The sequence below is a fragment of the Scleropages formosus genome, chromosome 6, assembly GCF_900964775.1.
Source record: "Scleropages formosus chromosome 6, fSclFor1.1, whole genome shotgun sequence".
In the NCBI taxonomy this organism is placed as follows: Eukaryota; Metazoa; Chordata; class Actinopteri; order Osteoglossiformes; family Osteoglossidae; genus Scleropages; species Scleropages formosus.
The window spans coordinates 23640851-23660264 of NC_041811.1; the positions used below are offsets into that span (position 1 = coordinate 23640851).

Genomic DNA, 19414 nt, shown 5'->3' on the forward strand with positions numbered 1-19414 from the left:
AGCAGGGCATCTCCGGGAACCGGCAAACTTCAGAATACATGTTTACCTGCTCCATCACCTCACCTTGTTCCCATAACACTAGAATGCCTCAAGTGAGGTGCAGCTCCTTTGTGTTTACCAGACGGCTGCCCCCGAGCTTCCAGGTCTGTTTCTCTAAACATGTAATAAGCACACTTTATTTCAGATCAGCACCAGAGTCTAAGAAGACACAGACCTGCTTTTTACACTTAACAGTAAAGCGGTTGCAAACGTAATGAACACGTCTCATGTTGGACAGCATGGGAGGAAGAGCTGGTGGGGACCGTGGATGTAATCTGAGGCAGCAAGTTACCACCATTCTTTTTTTTTGCAGTTCAAAGAAAACATTGGTTGTTTACATTTTTATATAATTTTTGCTTTTATTTAAGTACAATCTACTTATGGCTTTCGGAGTCACAGATTTTTTCCTAAAGTCTGATTATTATAACATAGCCTCAACTGTCAGCATCATGCTCCATCAGTGGTTGGAGAGTTGGAGAGACCCTAGGTATAATGTGGTTGAGACAACACACTTTTTAACTTGCTTTAATATCTTTCATCAAATTTCCAACTGTATGAATCACTAAACTAGCAACTGTTTGCAAAGAATGTAATAATGAAAAAATTAAGAAAGATCATATTCTTCATAGAGGGGGGTGTGGTGGCGCAGTGGGTTGGATGGGTCCTGCTCTCCAGTGGGTCTGGGGTTCGAGTCCCGCTTGGGGTGCCTTGCGACGGACTGGCGTCCCGTCCTGGGTGTGTCCCCTCCCCCTCCGGCCTTACGCCCTGTGTTATGGGGTTAGGCTCCAGCTTCCTGCAACCCCGTACGAGACAAGCGGTTTCAGATGATGTGAATATTGTTCATAAATTTTGTTAGGATCTATGGGGTGGACCAATACATCCCAGTTTAGAAGGTCAGGTGAGTTTAGCGCACTGTCAGTGATCGACGCACACAAGGAGGTACATTTTCCCCGTAGTGGAGTGTCCTTAAATCACATCACTTGGTTGTTGCTGGAAAAGCATTTGCACACAGGGACTGACAAGGACTCCAGTATCAAGCCAGCTGAGTCATATCCAACCAGCAGTGTCACAAAACTGCTGACTTCTGGCACCTTCAGATTGTAATACTGAACAATATGATTGTTAGTGCTTTTTTCTCTCTCTTTTCTCTTGTAAGAGAACTGAATGGTAAAGAATATGTAAGAAAGGCCTTTACTGTAAACTGACAAAACTACAGACACCGGAATATGAAAAAATTGGAAATCATAAGAAAGAATAAAATAAAGAAAAATACTTCTTAAAAAATTAACAATAATCACTTCAATTTTTCAGCATGAATGTATCACTGCCTGGCCAGTGGGCTTTATTTAAACATAAATATGAACTGACATTTGTGTGAAGGCTGAGCAGTGAGGGAATGTCAACATGGCATTTGGACAAACCTGACATGTTATTCAGTTTGCTTGTTAGTGCAGTTCCTGTCACCCCTGTTATCCATCCCTGTCCCTGTTCACCTATGCCGATCTTTGTCATTCACTGAGAGAAGAACCAGGTGTCCTCCAGCTTTTGGGTTTGTTCCCTAAGTGCACCCAGACCTCTGTTTGCATCCCTTAGCCTTGACTGTTATGGTGAGGACACTTCCTTATTGCTCTCTGGGAGCACGGACTCTCAACAATTTACATTCTGGCTCCTCGTCAAAGACATTGTGCCAAAACCACGTGAAGGCTTGTTAAAAAAAAAAACCAGGCCAAATGAATACATTTTTCATCTTTAATAAAATGAACAGATGTACTGTAAATTGAGAAATTTGCTAACTGCTAAAAATGTATTTCCAGTATTAACTATTCTAACTGTGTGAAGATTATCAAATAATCCAAAATAGCAAGCTAATACCATTATTCTGCCTCGCAAATATTTCCACAGAGTTATACTTTGTATGTGGAATATACGGACTGCTCCTGGAGCTGTCAGTTTTCTGGAAAATCCAGTTATGGCACCGAGCAGAAAAGCACAAGCGTTTGAATGAGATGAGGGATGAAAAATGTGTTGGGCTGTCACAATACACCATTGATCCATATAACACATAAGTCAAATGACAGCTATCTCTAAGTACATTTTTATTTCAGGCCTCAGCAAATTGAATTAAATGGCTTCTTCAGAGATGTGGCCAACTGGATGTTCGAACAAGGCACTCAGTCAGCAACCCTTCTATCTGAAGTTAAATGTGGAACACTGGCTGCAGTCAAGTTGAGTGTGACATGCTAATGTGAGACCTGCATGGCCTGTGTGCGCGCGTGTGTTTACCCAAGCTTAATGGCGAGACGGAAGTGGTGACGGGCCTGAGGCCTTTGCAGACCTCCCTCTGGGCCTCCCCCCAGATTCTACGTGGCGCATCCCCCCCACCCCCCACATACACCACCCGAGAAGAAAGACTCCCTTTGAGGAAGGCACTGGGGCCATGATGCTCCAAGACAGAGCTGGGGAGTTCTCGGCCTGTTTGTTTATGTAAAGCCCCCCTCCCTTGGCTGGGTGGCTGAAAAGTGTCTGTTTGTTTCTGATGAGGTCCTCAGTTGATAAGACAGGAAACCAACACGTCAAACAACAGCAGAGCCTCTGCAAGTAAACGGTGACCTCCCTGGTGAAGCGAATTTACTCATGAGAGACACTCAAGTGTGAGTTAGGCCCTTGCCTAAGTGAAGCTTGTTAGCCTGGCCATAAAAAAAAAAAAAAAAATCTGTGATTTCATTAACACTGAAGTGTAACTCTCAGAAACACAGGGGGAACGTTTTCATTCTCAAACACAACAAAACACACGAACTGTAGCTATTTACTGCTGAACTTGTGTCAGCCTCACGCAACTTAATACACCCATTCTTCGTCCTGCTGCAGTGTGTCCTGACTGAAGTTCAATTCAAATTTGAATTTGCTGAATTCAGAAACAGGAGGAAAAACATGGTCTCCGTAGCCTCAGGTATGGGAGATCAAAACCACACAAACAGTCTTTGCATAAGCTGTTTTAAACCTTAATGTTACACTGTGCAATGATGAACAGAGAAAATTGTGTCTGGCATCATATCAGGCCAGATGCTCATTGTAGCATCACATTGTCATTGTCATCTACTATATGCCACCTATTCAGCATCCTTCCCACATTGGCACTAGCTGCAGCAGGAGTTGTGCCACTCTTCTCAGCACTCAGAATCCTCTGCTATCAAATACAGCACCGTCTTTAAAGGTCTGATTCTGCTTCATTTATAAATCTGGGGCCTGCAATATGCAGGGTTAGTTTGAACTGGACCAACTGAAAATGTCACACAATCAAGCAGAAAATGTCCTTTCTTTGGACAAAGTCAGTGCATATAATCTGTTCAACCTCACGATTCATCAAATAGAATTCACACACCCCCAAGATCGTATTAAATTATTCCAAGCAAGAGGTATTTAATGATCCAGCATCCTGCAATCTGACCTATGTAACATTACATTTAGACAGAATTTTCAGATGTTCAAACGCAATAGAAAAGGTAGCGTCGAAGAAAAGCTTTACAAACATCTGAAAAGAAAGGCTATTTGCAGAAGAAATAAATAATCAAGAGTCATTCTTCTTGTTGTACCATTCCTATTTTCATCAAATGCAAACCGTGTTTTCATTTTATTGGAGATTCTGATGTCAAACTCTTCACTTCCTCTACTTTACGATAAGCCGAAATATGTAGGCTACAAAGGCATTTCATGTTTTATTTGCAGACGAACAGTTTGTCGTCTGTGCTAATTTCATACGTAGTGCTGCGAATAGACTTTTACTGTGAAACGACTGTAACAGTTGCACTCGTAGAAAGAAGTGCCGTATCGTGTGTGCCAGCAATTTAAGACTAGGTAATGACAGGCCGGTTGTGTCCTTACATCCAACCTCAAGTCACTTTGCCATCCTGAAAGACTGAAGGCTGTAATTGCGCTTTAATTACAGAGACTGGAGCTATTTGAGAGATGAACTACATGGCAACACAAACCAGCAGATGGTCTAATCAAACTCGGAATGCTGGAAGTGGTGAAAGTGCTTCAAGTAATTTACAGCAGGACGCACACGTGCACATACGCAGGCACACACATAAGCGCACATGCAGACAAAGACAGACAAAAAATGAGCGGTGGTCGGAGGGCAGTCGCAAGCGGTATTAATAGCGTACATGAAGAGATAACCTTAAAAAATGTTTACTGTCGTTATCATGTCTCGTTTCCTGCTTAAACTATGTCAATGCTCCTTATGGCCTGTGAAAGAGAGATTTTCGAGATGTTCCAGCGGCTACCGGACCCATCAAAGAAATGTGCAAAGGACCCGGTCCTCACACTCTCCCGAAGCCTGCGTCAGCAGTGAGGAAGAGAATGTTAACCAGTCGTGCTTTATTTCCCCTGCCCTAACCTTTAGCACAGCTTTGGAAGCGCACCATTGTTCTTCCCTGTGCTCCTAGAGAGGAATCCTGTCCACTGTTCTTTTTCTAACCTGCCTGTGAAAAACAAGAAAAATCTCACACTCAGTAAACACTTCTAATGACGACCATGGCTCTGACGTTACGCTTTGCCCTTTCACAGTCAACGCTAATGGAGGTTCTCCACATTGCTAAAAGAACACAGCACTGTAAATTGGTGAGAGAAAAAAAAAAATTACATAATTAAAAGAAGAAATTTACAAAGGTGCAGTGGGATAGACGAGTCCTGAAATCTAAAATGGTGCTCTTTGAATTGGTTATTTTTGAGAAAAATAGAAAGTAAATCTTTTACCTCTTTGAGTGATTTATGATCTCTATGAAGCTCCTAAACAAAGTCCAAAAGTCACTCACTCATTCGCTCACTTTCATAATTCACTTGTCCAAGTCAGGGTCAGATCGGCCTTAAACCTATCCCAGAAGTACAGTGCCCTAGAATAATCAGGGTATACACCTGACATTACACTAGTCCATTGCAAGTCCCACTACTCACTCTGTCCCTAACAGCAAGAAGCAGTTTTCTGCTGTACTGATCCTGGGATCACAGCCATACTTCTTTCCATCAGAGCCCTGGTCTGCTGGACAGGACCACACAGTGAGATCCTCTTTATTGCCCATGGTGTGAACTTCTTGCATGCTCTGATGATAGCTGCCCCTTTCTCCCACCCCTCCGAGGACCTCTGTAATGTCTTCCCTCACTTTGTAAGGCAGGGACATGAAGGTGCATCCTCCAGTAGTACAAGAGGAACAAAGGAAGGATGAGAGCCACTCGCATATGGACCATTGCCGACACAAACTGCTTCACTGAGCTCAGCACCTATGTTTGCCTCCTGCTGAAATTGCATTGGGGCTTTTGGCCACTCATACCTGACTCAAATATTTTCATGAAAGGAAAACAAAAACACTCATACACATACATTCATACGCTTACATCCAAAACACATGTCCACTTCTGACTGAAAGGACCTTACCATTGGTCCTGGCTCTCCTTTCAGTCCTGGGGGTCCAACTAAGAGGGAGTATTGCGTTGGTTCCAAGTCATAGGTTTGGTAGCTGTCAGTGGCTGCTGGTGTGACTGGCATGAAGGAGGTGTGTTTGGTATAACGCAGGGTGGTTCCTTTTGGCTCAGCTTTCTTTTTGGCTGGTGTGAGCGGCTGTCTCTTTGTGACAGCAGCAGTGGTCACAGTTGAGCTTTTAAGTTTACTTTTGGCATCTTTTCCAGACGTGGTTTTTGGGGACCCGTTGCTGGGGGTTGGCTTAAGATGTTTTTGAGCAGAAGTTTTGGAGAAAGTGGCACTTGTCCTGAGGGGAACGGTAACAGTCTGTGTTCGGGCATATATCGGGTGTTGTAGTCCAGGGTGAACAACACTAGGGGCTGCTGTGGTGCGGGGGGATGGGGTCGTCACACTGGGTTGGGCTTTCTTCTTGCCACGGTATGAAATGGAGCTTAATGTAGGCAATCTAGTTGTTGGGACCACATACCTTACACTGGTTCCAGCAACATTCAGAGACAGGCTTGGGGTGAAGACCTTTTTGGTAACTTCAGTCAACAAAAGAGGGTTGTTGAAGGTGACAGTAACATTTGGATCTCTAGGCAACAGAGGAATGAGTGGTGGCAGATTGGGCCGGTAGGTATCTGCCTCTCTGCACTGTTTCTTAATGTACTTACAATAATTGTGAGCTGCCTTAGCAGAGGGGTAAATGTCGAACTGACAGATAGCACCTTCAAATTGGACTGAATTTTGGTTCATTTTGCCCAAGAGGAAGGAGCCCTCGGTGTCCAGAGTCTCTTCTTTTTTAAAATGCATATCTGCATGTACACGTTGCTTCCCACAAGAAGTAAATAAAGTGACCTTTTGGCCTCGGATGTCCATAGCCAGGTTGTGCCACTGGCCATCATGAATGTCATAATCAAAATATACAGACTTTTTCTGCCCCACGTAGACCACAATCTTCCCAGGGACAAACTGCACCCCCAGCTGCAGCTTCTTCTTCTTGGACACAATGGCAAAGAGGAAGGCACTGTTGATGCGATGGGAGCACAGGCTCAGGACCAAGGCAAGGTCTGTGCCAAAGGCAGGTGGTACCACAGCATCCACCCGTGCCTCAATACGTGCCCGCTGAGTGAGAATGACTCCTGACTTGAACGGGATGACCCCCGGCGGGACTGAGCGAGAGCCTGGGGATGGAGCCACTGCCTTCTTTCCTGCAAGGCCCAACCTTTGGAGGACATCCACATCTGCCAGGGGGGGACACAAATGTAAGACATCAAAACAACACATAAGCTAATTGCATACTTTTTTTGCATTGCACTTTAAAGGGTTGCTCCTCATCCCTGTATTCCTGCTTTATTAAATTGTCTTCTGTTTTTTGACCAGAACAAAGTAGGTTCCTATTCGGGGTATACTAGTCTGTTCACAATAATTTCCTTTGAATTACTGAGAAAATGCTTATGTAACTATCAGCTATGATACCCTGGCTGACTTAAGCTTTCCCCTCCCTCATGGAAATATACCAGTTATATCCCATCAGCAAAGAACTCCAGGTCACAATGCACAGTTCAGACTCAGGCTAGAAACTGAGATGTTGGACCTTTTACAGTCTGAGCATAAAACAAGAATGAGCTACCACAGTTTTTATTATTATGAGTACTGTCTGACTGTACCTGAGTTTTTACCAAATAAGGAGTCATCCTTAACATTTAAAAAACTTAATAGCCCTTGATGTTTTATAGCTGTTTTATAAAATTAAGCTTCTTAATGATGACAGCATTACTGAAATTTTATATGACCAACTTTTCATTTCACAGCAAAATCCAGGTTAGCAGATAACTGTATTCTACCCTCGAGGAATTTCTTTTCTGCTGGAAGTCGTGTTAAAGCTAATAAAAAGCATTATGTCATCCAGAACAAGAGATTGGAACCAGACAGAGGCATTGCTCCTTTCTTATAAACTGTCAAGATTAACCCAGGTTTAAATTATCCACCACCTCCCTGGGGTATGTTCTCCGTATGTAGGTCAGATAGAAGTTCCACACTGCAAACACAGTCAGTGGTTGTCTACCTGAAAACAGAATACGCTGAATACACTGTATGACATATTGTTCAATAATAGGGGCCTCACAGGGGAACTTATCAAGCTTGCCAGGTAAATTTTCCCCTAGAGTCGACAGAATGGAGTATCCTAAGTGTCTCGCCAATTCTGGCTGTCCTTACTATTTATTTAAGCAATTCTACTCTTGCTCACTAAGTTCCCGTGTCTGGTTTCAGATGGCAGGCCCACTGGATGAGTATGGCTATCCAACAGGAGAGTGAGGGATGACAGAACATATTCCTCCTAAAGCTGAAAGGCTCATGAGGGAAGAGCATCATTTGAGCATTAAGAACATCTCAGAGCTGTTCTGCTCACTGCTAATGTAAACTTTCGCAGAATGTGCTTAATAAGGTGTATTAAACAGATGAGGGTAGTGAAATGTGAACAAATTTATGAAAAATACGTATTCTCCAGGCTAAGGAAACGTCATTTCCTGCATTGGAACCTTTGCCTTTGTAACCCTGAGAGAGAGAACATGTTTTATCTATCTTCAAAGTACAGTTGGAATTACAATGCTTTCGCTAGAAATGTACTTTCAAAAGTACATTTGTCGTAAACTTCAGGAAGCTCATACCAAATTGGAACCATATAATTATGATGGAAAAACTTTACCTTTTTCATTGAGACCAGAAGCTCGACCTAGGGAATGAATTCTCCCTGTTGTATTATTTTGTGAACTTCAAAATAAATCTGGCCCCCACCACTTTCATGCCCAGGTTGGAACTTGCTGATTGGTGTGCCAGGGAGACTAAACAAAAGCATATGGCTCAACTATGAACAGTGAGGTTGAGATTTCCACTGGGCCTGTTCCATACATTAGCCTTCAACCCAGGCCACCGGTCTCCACGCAGCAATTATATAACACACATGCGTCAAAGCTTTGGTGGCAAACACTCTGGAACAGTAGTTGACGGGGCTCCCAGGAGGAAGGAAAATATCTTAAGCCAGCAAACCCCCTCCAACTCCTTTTAAACAGGACCAACTGTTGCCAAATTTTAACGTGAAAACCTGGAGGAAGCAGAGATTAGATCTGTGGAAAGTACAGATCCTTCCAAGTCAGTAAACAATGCGCGTGACACAGACAATTTGCCACTATCTTTGGATGCCCTCTGTAGATTCAGCCGCTCATTAGTTTATTAACCGTAACAGTGCTCATTTGATGATGGCTTGACACTGTGAAGTCAGTTGTCAAGGGCTCAGTGTTCCATGCCTTTTAAAAGAAGACACTGAGAAACTACTTATTTTATGTGTCTCTGATGAGAGGTTGAATGGGCAAGTTTGCATTTATTTTGGAATAACCATGGTCCAACTGTATAATTATTTCTTCAGTCAGTAGTTACAATCAAGCACATACATTCTCAAAACAATACTTGGACTAGAATAAAAATGGCTATCTACAAATACAGCAAGTGTTAAACATTTCACTATTCAGTTAAGCCCATAAAAGTCCTATAGGACGAGACAAAGTATCTCCTTTAGTGAATAAACCCTGAGGAACATGAAGTCACTGGATTAAGAAGGGGGCCAGCTGGGCACCAGGTCATAGAACCGTATTGAGAATTCAGCAGGACCGTCGTGGCAACTGATCTCATGGACTTTAGAACAAGGAATTCAAAACCTCAGGATCAGCAATGGAGCTACTTGTACCAGGGTGAGTAATATCGGCTAAAATGGTTAATCCTCAACAAGTGATCGGGGCAGTTTTAGTGTCAAAGGGCACGTTTCATGCACATGGGCAAAACGAACTCAAATGAGTTCAGACAAAAAACTGTTAATGAGGCCTCCATAGTGAAGCTAAGATCACGGAAAATTCCAGAAAGCTATCAGCTACGGCTGAAGTTTGACAGCTCAGACGAGAGTTATTTGGGAGCAATGGGGCCCCTTTGCAGCTAAAATTACGCGAGAACGAAATTCTGGGGGTCCCCAAGTGGCTCAGCCAGCAAAGAGGCTCTTTTGTAGTCCGAGTCTGAACCATATCATCTAGTGAGTCCTGCAACAGCAAAATACAGCTGGCATCGTCAGAAGCTTGATGTTTTCCAGCTGAAGTAATTTTTTGTGTCTGCTGCATAAGATTCTTCAACAGCAGCTTCACTCGCCAGCGGTTTGACAGTTGACAGCAGTGAGGACATGCTGGCTCTCCTGGAAGGCTTTGTGTGACAAAATAGTGAATCAGGGAAACTGACAAACTCTTTCGCAAAATGAAGACTGGAAACTGCCAAGATGTGGCGAGAACTAAGGAAATTACTGCTTCCATTCTAAAATATTTGGTAGCTATGCTTTCAAAGCCCAATTGCTCTAGAATTCAATACTGAAAGGGATTGTTTAACACAAATGTAATCAAACATTTGACAGGTCAGTATCTATGTGCGGCAGATGCTGTTTCTACTCAGAAAATCCATGAGTCATTTTTTTTTTTTTTTTTTAAACAATTCTCAGTACCGCAAGGAGTAATCAGGGCACTTTTTAAAATCAAAAAAGTGCAAAAATTGGCACCGATCAGGCAGGTACGTCCAAGTGAAATACCGGGGGAAGCTGCATCTAAATCGGAATTAGCCAGTCTACAGTGAATTCCAGCAAACAAGCGGACAACAAAAAAGACACTGTGTTTGGGTAAAAAAAAAGAAAAAAAACATTAACATACAATGTCACGAAGTTCTAAATGCTGCCCTTGAAGGAATTCCACAGGACTACCCGTGAGATGTATGTTGCTTTGGAGAAAAGTGTCCGCTAAATGAATAAACGTACGTAAATACACCATATTTAGCGCTCAGGTGCCAGATATGGCACCAGATTCTGGCCACAGAATTGACTCCCTGATCAGACCGTCCAGGCCGAAGGGCAGGTAACAGCTTGTTCTCTGCTGAGCACATCTTTTTAAAGAACAGCTCAGCCAGACTATTGTTTCCATCATTAGCCGGTGTCTAGAGAAGCAGCCTGAAGGCGCTGGCTGTGAAACAGCTGACAGAGTCTGGACAGGGTGAGTTGGCCTGAGAAGATACAAAACAGAAATGTCTTTCAGCAAGGCTTTTACTCAGCTGTGGCTGTGACTCCGGTCACATACAGGGGAAAACGCCGAGCGCCACAATCCAGCATGAATCCTGCAATTTACGCACGGATTTCTGACTGCTGATGCATATGGCTCTTTGGTAAACTTCACCAGCTCGTCTCTCCGAGTGCCTCTGGGAAAATAAACAGAGCTCACGGCCGCTGATGTTTCTCCATATTTTTATAGCAGTTTAAAACTGTTGAAGTGTATGTGTGTACAGGTAAGTGTTTTCCGATAACTTTATCAAAAAAAAAGCAAACCCTACAGTTTAAAGAGGGTCGACAAAAATTACAGAAACAATTACTAATATAATGTCACTGATCTAATGAGGTGTAGGGCCACCCATTGCTTTCGGAACAGTTCAGTGCTTCCTGGAATGCTGTCATACAGCACAAGTCCTGAACGGTGCATAGCGGGATATTTCACCATTCTCCAAGGAGAAAAGTCTTCAGTTCTTTCAGGGATGAAGGAGGTGGAAATCTACTGTGAGCTCTGTGCTCCGGAACTCCCCATTAAGGTTCAGTGGCGTTCAGATCAGGCGATTGGGGAAAGTGTTGAATTTGCTTAGCAGTGTGTTTGGGGGCATTATCATCCTGTAATACAGGAACAGCAGGAGAGAACAGTTTTCAGACCACAGAGTGAACCTGGTGCTGTAAAATGGCCTCATATTCCTTGGCTGTATGACCATGCAGAGCAAATATTGGACCTCCCACAAGATGGCTGTCCATACTATTATGGATCCCCCATTGCATCCTTTGGATTTCCTTGAACGTAAACCCATCCAGATGTTGGAAATAGGGTGAAAGATTGCTCATCTGACTGTATTACTTTTTCCCCCCACTGCTCAGGGTACCACGTTTGTGCTCCTTAAACCAGGTTGTGCGTCCTCGCGTACTGGCCTTGGATGCGAGTGTTTTCAAAATGGCAGCTCTGCCGTAAATTCCAGCTTTGTGAAGCTCATGAAGAAGAGTTTTTTTTGCGACTTGGTCACAGAGGTGCTGATTCAATTCTGTGGTAATTTTTAAGGCTGTACTTTTGTGACATTCGGCAGCTATCATGCGACGTGTCTGTCAATCCCTGTCAGTGAGCTATGGACCTGTGACCACCGTTCCTCATTGCTGGTGCAGTTTGTTCATGTTTGGCATATGCTGTCATATTTATCCAGTGCCTACAACTCCATCCATTGTCAACAACCGCTTGCCACCAGCGGGGTCGCAGTGAAGCCAACTGTTCACTGTAGTGTTAGGGTAACAATAACCCTAACCCTAACCTCAACCCTAATGTTGAGTAACAATGAGAACATGCAAATACCATTTTGTAGATACATTTCTGTTGGATGGCCACCGGACGCAGAACTGTCCTTATTAACTCTACTTTGTCACACTTAACAGCATGTGATAATGTATCATGTCTTTTGTTCGTTTTCTGACGATTGTACAATTTAAGTAACACTTCACATTTGTTATAATAAATGTTTAATCCTCACACTCTGTAGACATTCCCTTAATATCCAGAGTAGTTGTCTTGAATGTCTGAGTCAAGACTATCCATATGGTAAAAAGTCTCTATAGAACAGTGTGTGCTGGGAACTGCCCAAAAAATAAAATTTATTAATTCTGTGATACCAGCATCAATTCACCAAAGTTATTTCTTCTAGTTTTGAGTCACTTTGCAGTTCTAAATAGAACTCTTGCGGCTAACCCTATCTACACCGCTATAACACTGTACCCTAACAATGCATTCACATGCCTTTTTCTGGACGGGGGGGAAGTCACTCACAATCCATGCTATTACATTGTCTTTGCAAGCAGGGACAAATGAACACATCCACAATAAATTCCGAAAACGATGAACGTCTTACCTTCAGAGTGTACTTGTGCAAGCCCCAGGTAACAAGTACAATATAGAACAGTACAGAGAATTAAGGCTCTCCTGTAGAAAAGAAAAGGAAACACTGTTAGATCATTTTAAACTCTAGTCATGTAATACTGGCAAGAAGGATATTTTTAGCTGGTGTGTCAAGATTTGCATGAGCTTAAATGACTGATATGAAGGCGGTAAGCCACAGAATGTTGTCTGCGGGTACACCATTGCAACACGTGACACGGTTGGTCTGCACTGTGTGAACGTATTCCGACTAGTGGGTCACTGACAACTGGAACAGGAAGCTGTCTGTGTTTTCCATGCAAGTTAATGTTGCGTAGAGGCCAGAGAAGGAGATCTACAAAACAGCTGGCATGCGGTGTGAGAAGCAAGGGTCAGGGCCATGACACAGACTCAAAGACGTCCCACATCATTGCAGGGGCACCCTCTGTGGTGACGGGAATCACATGCAGTCCTGTGGTTTCACTGAATCCCAAAAGCTGATTCATTAAGGCTGTTGTATATATATGAAATGACTCGCCTTTTGTGAATCATTTGCTGACTGGGCGAGTTTTCAGTTATTAAGCAATTCATGGGAGCAAAAGCCAGGTGATGATTTCTTTCTATTCAAACAATGACCCTGTGGCTATTATAGGTTGTGGTGAGAGACAATTGCGAAATTATACAGCTGGGCAGTATAGTCATGTCATTGGAATACAGTTGGACTATGTTCTGAGTAACAACAACAGTTCCCTTACAGGGTTTAAAGCTGCATCTCTTTGCTCAAGTTTCTCGTTTTATAACTACTACAATTTGACACAGTACAAAATTTTCTTTTAGAAAAAGGAACAGAGATACAAGACAAATTTGCTCAATACAAGGTGGAACTACAAACCTAATGTTGATTAATCTATCAAAATAAATAAGTTCTGATCTGTTGTATTTATATTAGGGCATCATATACATTAGGGTTCAGGACAAGTGGTGATGCTAAATCGCCTGTAGTGTGTAAATGAGTAAGTGTGTGTGTGTGCCTACCCTGTGATGGACTGTTGCCCCATCCAAGGTGCTCCTTCCAACCTTACCCACAGTTTTCAGAAATAGGTTCCTGACCTCCGCGACCCTCACCAGGACAAGCGGTTAATGAAAATGGATGGATGGATGTTTATGTTAATTAATTTGGTGTGAAATATTTCAAGAATCATTTTGTGAACAGAAAACGCAACGCAACAGTATGTTATTTCTTCAAGAATAAACGGCTGATGACAACATGAAAAGGTCAGTTAACTTCAAAAGTCCTTCCGAACTAAAAAAAAATATTTATAGATTTTTAAAAGTAATAGTTGTTTGAAATATCTACACAGGTGCTCCAACACAAAATTCACAAAAGAATAAAATTTCTTTGTCCCTGGAAAAATAACCTGGTGTTTTGACAACCGCACCTACAGCTGTTGCAGCCTTAACCACCCACCACCTCTGCATGTTCCCCAGCCCCATGGGCTTCTATGTGTGCTTTTGGACTCTCCAGCGGCCTGAAAAAGGAGAAACCCACACATCACCCGACCACAAAAACACTAACAAAAGCACAGGGCCTGTCACAGACCTCTTCAGCATGGTGAGGGGGTTGGACACAAAGAGCAGGGGCAGGGAGGGTTGGCACTGCTGTGCCGTTCTCCGTTTTTCCTTATTCTTCTGCTGATGCCTATCTGGTTTGTTTTAATGCTGGTTAATTTGTGCTGCAGCAGCTAAAAATGTGATGACAGCTACTTCCTGACTGCTTAAATGTAATTTTCTTACAGCTGTCCATTGCCAGGGTTTACCGGTACTGGCTCGTGGTTTTCTTAGAAACCTTGTGCCCATATGTCCTGGCTGCTCTTCCACCATGACGCTCCGGTGATGTTTTCTTACCACTGCTCGGGAGCGGCGCCACAAAGCTCGCGGGTACCCAGCTGGCAGGAGACAAGACCGGCGGAAACACTTCCCAGACTTTCTGAGCAGACTGGGCATCTGACTGATATCCCCCGAAGAACCCTCCCACCAACACAAACTGGCCAACCTCCTTGGCAACGGCACAGGCCATCCAGCCTCAGCTAGTGCACCCAGCTGTTTGGTTGCGACCCAGAAATCGAGATGCAACTCACATGCTTGACTAATTTGAACAGTATTAGAGGGAAATACCATCTCATCGTCCTTCCCTTGCTTACTCATCCAATTCGCTCATGCCCATCACTTGCTAGCACCCTGGATGTAAAGGAAATGGACGGCTGTGCTTTCGGAGGTCCTGTGACCCTTAGCGGCTCCGGCAACCAGAGCGCAACCCGAAGGGCAGCTCCAGAATCGTGTGGTGTGTCAGGTGGCATGCTGTCACTGAACGGCGAAAGGGACCTTCGCAGAAAATGAAAGAGCACCTCTACTTATTGCAACAGGCTGTTTCTCAGCCCTTCTTTCCCACCTCCTGCTTAAAGCGGGGGAGGGGGAGGAATTCCGGGGACTCCCACGTAGCGCATGTGGCCTGGCCCCTCTCTGCTCTCAGGCCAGCGAGCTCAGCAGAAAATTCTGGTCCTTCTTAAGCACCAGGGACACAGTCTGGGGTGGGGCCTGCTGAAAGGACTCCCCTTTTCTAACGCCGGATTCCGGGACAGCCCCCACCACACGTCCCCAGCGATCGCCCAAGACACCTTTAGGCTTCTCCATCACCTCAGAACACCAGCAGACCTTTTCGTTTACGAGAAAGGGACGGAAGAAAGTTCAATCCCTCCAAGTTCCCTCTCAATGCTTTCTCAACACGACTGAGGACATTCGGAGGAGATAATGGGTCGTGGAAGTGCGGCGTGTGTTACTCGCTCTCCTCTTACACATTCTCGAGAGCAGCGGTTCATTCCAGCAGAGGAGAGCCGCCAAACCCACGCAAACATCTGGCGGAGAGCGGTAAGTGGTGGCGACATCTAGTGGCCGGAGTGGGGAAGTGCGTGCGCGACCAGCGAGACGTGGAGGCAGGATCCAGCAGAGCGCTGTTTGACAGGCGGTCGTTCCACCTCCTCCTCCCTCCACTCACCCACCCACCCATCACTCCCCCCAGCCCCACGTAAACGATTCAAAGGATGAGTAAGCGACGGGCACAGGAACCTCCGCGCAGCCCAAACAACTGGCATCGTGTCCCTGTAACACTCGTGTTCCTCGCAGCGCACGAACGAAGAAAGAAACTCCTCCTTCACACGCTCGAGGAGCCTTCATTGAACTTTTTTAAGTGCTCTGCGTGGAAAATCATGCAGCGCTGCGTCTCTGGATGCTCGTTTTAATACAGCCATCTAAAAATAACACTGTCGGCTCACATCATGCAGCCGTTCTGCTTTTGATTATTCCAATGTTGCTCGTGTTTATAAGGCACATCTGTACATGTTTGCTTTTTGTCTCCATTCATTTCAGTTCAAGCTGCTGTACAGAACCCAAACCGACTGTCAGGACATAAAATGAATGAAACACAGCCTATTTTGCCCTTGTTGGTGGTCTTTCAACAATCCAGCCCCCATCACCAAGGTGCGATCTTTGCTTTACATCGGGCTGTGGGCAAGAAAAACTAGCAAGAATAAGATCTGCTAAAGAAACAGCGAAACTAATGACTGTACCTACAGTATACACCTATATATTTATTTTATGTATACATCCAGAGGTGTGTGTGTGGGGGGGGGGGACGTGTTCCCCAATGCTCAAAGCAGCCTCAACATCTCATAATTCCACCAAGTAAAAGTTTACCCCATCTCACAAGTTGCAACTCTCCTATGTATGTAATATACATCGTACGGCATTTCTATATGAAAAGAGTCAGTCATTTTAAATAGAAAATGGATATATTTACGTAACTGCTCGGCAACTGAGTGTTTCAAAATTAACATGAGAATCGTTTCATTTATGTTCAGGTGTTATGTGGTTGGGAGAGTATGTGTCATGAACTACATACGTCAGTAGCTTTCATATTATTTAGACATAACCCCAGCACTAGCGTGAACTTTGACAGCTGTTGGCACCGAATCGAGACACATCACAGGAAACACATGGCAGCGCGCAAACTGCGATGAACGCACTTTTCATTCATTCATTCATTCATTCATTCATTCGATGCTGTCGTCGATTTCCAACTACGCACAGTATAATTGAATTGTCTTAGAAACGAAATAAACTCCAAACGTGCGTGCGAAACATCACGGATCGCAGCAGAGGGCACAGCCCTGATGATCATGGTGATTCCCTGCGAAAAGATGATCCACGACTCATGTTGGCGGTGGACACGTGTGCAGAGACACTCCATTGGACCACGGATGTGAAATCAGAGCACTTCGCCGATGTCCCAGGCAGCCACTGACAGTCACCCTCCGGCCATTAACACAGAAGGAACGCAGAGAGAGGGTCGTTACTCACCCCCCGACTCCAGCTGCTTTGAGTTTGGAGTGCGGGGCATTGCGCGCCTCCATTGCTCGTCTTACTTCATTCTTTCCTGTGCTTTTTTACAGCAGCTCCTCCTCAGCCAAGCTGCGCGCTTTCCTTCCATTGACCGTTCCAGTCGGGATCCCCCTGCCTGCTTCTGCAACTTCTGGCAACGTCTTAGAAACAGGCAGTGAGCGAGGAGTCCCTGTTTCGCCTCTGCGTGCTGAGAGCGGCTGCGGATGTGGTCGCGCGGAGCTCCATGTGAAAGGGGTTACAACTTGGCGAAGGGGATGCGATCGCACACCCTACTGGCGCCGGGACCCCGAAACGCAGCGATCATCGTGTATTCCCCGGCACAGAGATATTCCTGGCGCTAAACATTCAACCCTTGAAATGATTGTCCCAGCTTGCCAAGAAAGGCGGGGGGAGCGGCAGGGACGCGAAGTCGCTCTCTCTACCGCCCTCAGCTGTCTCCGAAGAGGAACAGAGCTGCAGCTGCAGCTGAGGTCAAGTTAACGCGGCACAAAGATGTTGTAGATCACCAGCAAGAAGAAGAGACGGAGACACACAGACAGAGCCACGAGCCGCGGCACGAGCCAAGCGGTGCGAGCGACGGGAGGATTCATTTTAGAAAGCAGCACAGCCCGGGCACGAAAGCGGACCAGCCCGCGCGCGACACCGGACCAGGTCCCACCGCGCGCACACTAGTGACTGTGTCCCCCGAACGAACGGCAGTGGGAAGGGAGGCGAGAGCTCGCGCCCCGCTCGCCACTGCGCAGCATCAGCCCCAGACAGACACATGATCATGATGATGTACTTACTTTGAGGCGACTTGAGAGGTTCTGCAATCTCTCCTTCGGATCCCTAAATTCATTTGTATTCATTTGTCCCGGCGGCAGTCAAAAACCAGGCTGATCCTTTAATCGCAGCGTGACTCCTCGGCTGGGGGACGAGCAGCACCGACGGCCTCCTTACGCATTGGCTGCGTCTGACACGGCGGTCCAGAAGCAACTTCTACGGTACACTCGACTCGCGGAGGGAGCCCAGCATAAATCCCTATATTCTGCACGGGAATTTTGGCAGGAAGTGTCCGCGAGCGCTCTGCTGCTGCTGCTGCTGTTCTCCCGCTCTGATTTATTCATTTATGCCAATCCGGATTTTTGGGACTTGTGTGATTGTAGGAAGATTTGGTTGCGGGGGGCTGGGTTGCAAAAGAGAGAAGGCTGGTGTTCGAAGCGAAGGGCTCATCATCATCCCCTTTTCCCTTTTAAATAGTTCTGGAGAGGATGACTGGGACACGGGCTGCGCAGCGCCAGGTGTCGGGTTACAGCGGCAACACACCGCCTCTAGGGGCAGGACGCACCACAGCACACTGACTGACTGTACATGTACTGAGTCACACACACACACACACACACACACACACACACACACACACCGTGCTCTCACACTGTACATACACATAGCTCTCTCCCTGTGTTTAAACACAGCACTCACACCTTTACATAAACCAAGTCTCACGCACGCACAGCCCTTACCTGTACGCCGAGATACACTGAACATACACACACACACACACTTCTCATACTGTACGCTGGATATGTACAACATTTCACACTGTTTTCACTGTGGTCCCACACTGACACTACATTACTTCTACATTATTTTCACATTGCTTCTTGATCCCACACAATTTCTGCACATTTTCTAGGAGGATGCAGAAGTATATACACACACACACATTTTCAGAACCGTTTGTCCCATACGGGGTCGCGGGGAACCAGAGCCTAACCCGCCAACTCAGGGCGTAAGGGACACACCCAGGACGGGATGCCAGTCCGTCGCAAGGCACCCCAAGCGTGACTCGAACCCCAAACCCACCGGAGAGCAGGACCCGGTCCAACCCACCGCGCCCCCCCACCTATATATTCATATAAATTCATATAGTAGTAGTATTTATATATAGTATCACTACAGGAACCGCCAACTGTGAATAGAAATATAAAAAACATAGTCCCAATCTTTAACACAATGCTGTCTTTATAGTTAATTGATATTTGAACATTCCACAATGCAGATTTCCCCCTCACATTTTTTTATACAAAAATTTTGTTTTGTTAACCAGTTCACTTAAACTCAATAACGTGCATTTATTTGTAATACTCAGCTGTATTAAAAGCACTCGACACGCTGAACCATTTCAGGATACCTTTCTATTATATTTGAATATCTGATCAAAGATGGGTCAAACATTTAAGGTGAATAAATTTTTAAAATCTGCAAATCCACTGATAAAAAGCCCTGTGGAATTCATACGTATTTAGGCCCTAGGGAGTTCTTTCAGTTGCAATGCAGCTTACTCAGCCTTATCCCCCAGGTTGCTTCCCAGTCATGAATCAAACGTTTTTCTTTCATGTTGGCCAGTCACTGTCAACATTAGTTTAACCCCTTAAATTCAAAATTGTTAATGGAAGTACTTTCAGTTGGT

At 45.0% G+C, this 19414-nt stretch overlaps 1 protein-coding gene across 2 annotated transcripts in view; it reads right to left on the minus strand.

Annotated features, from left to right (window-relative positions):
• col27a1b (collagen, type XXVII, alpha 1b) overlaps positions 1–18039 on the minus strand; it is a 98460-nt gene extending 80421 nt beyond the window's left edge. Inside the window, exons 1-3 of one of the 2 annotated variants that reach the window (XM_018748439.2) lie at positions 17748–18039; positions 12503–12573; positions 5474–6741 (exon numbers count right to left, since the gene is read on the minus strand). In XM_018748439.2, coding sequence (XP_018603955.1) covers positions 5474–6741; positions 12503–12573; positions 17748–17800 — 1392 coding nt within the window. In that variant the 5' untranslated portion in view covers positions 17801–18039. Of the gene's footprint in view, positions 1–5473; positions 6742–12502; positions 12574–16920; positions 17712–17747 lie in introns of those variants that run through there. The other variant, XM_018748447.2, reaches the window with a different exon arrangement.
• Between the last annotated feature and the right edge of the window lie 1375 nt (positions 18040–19414).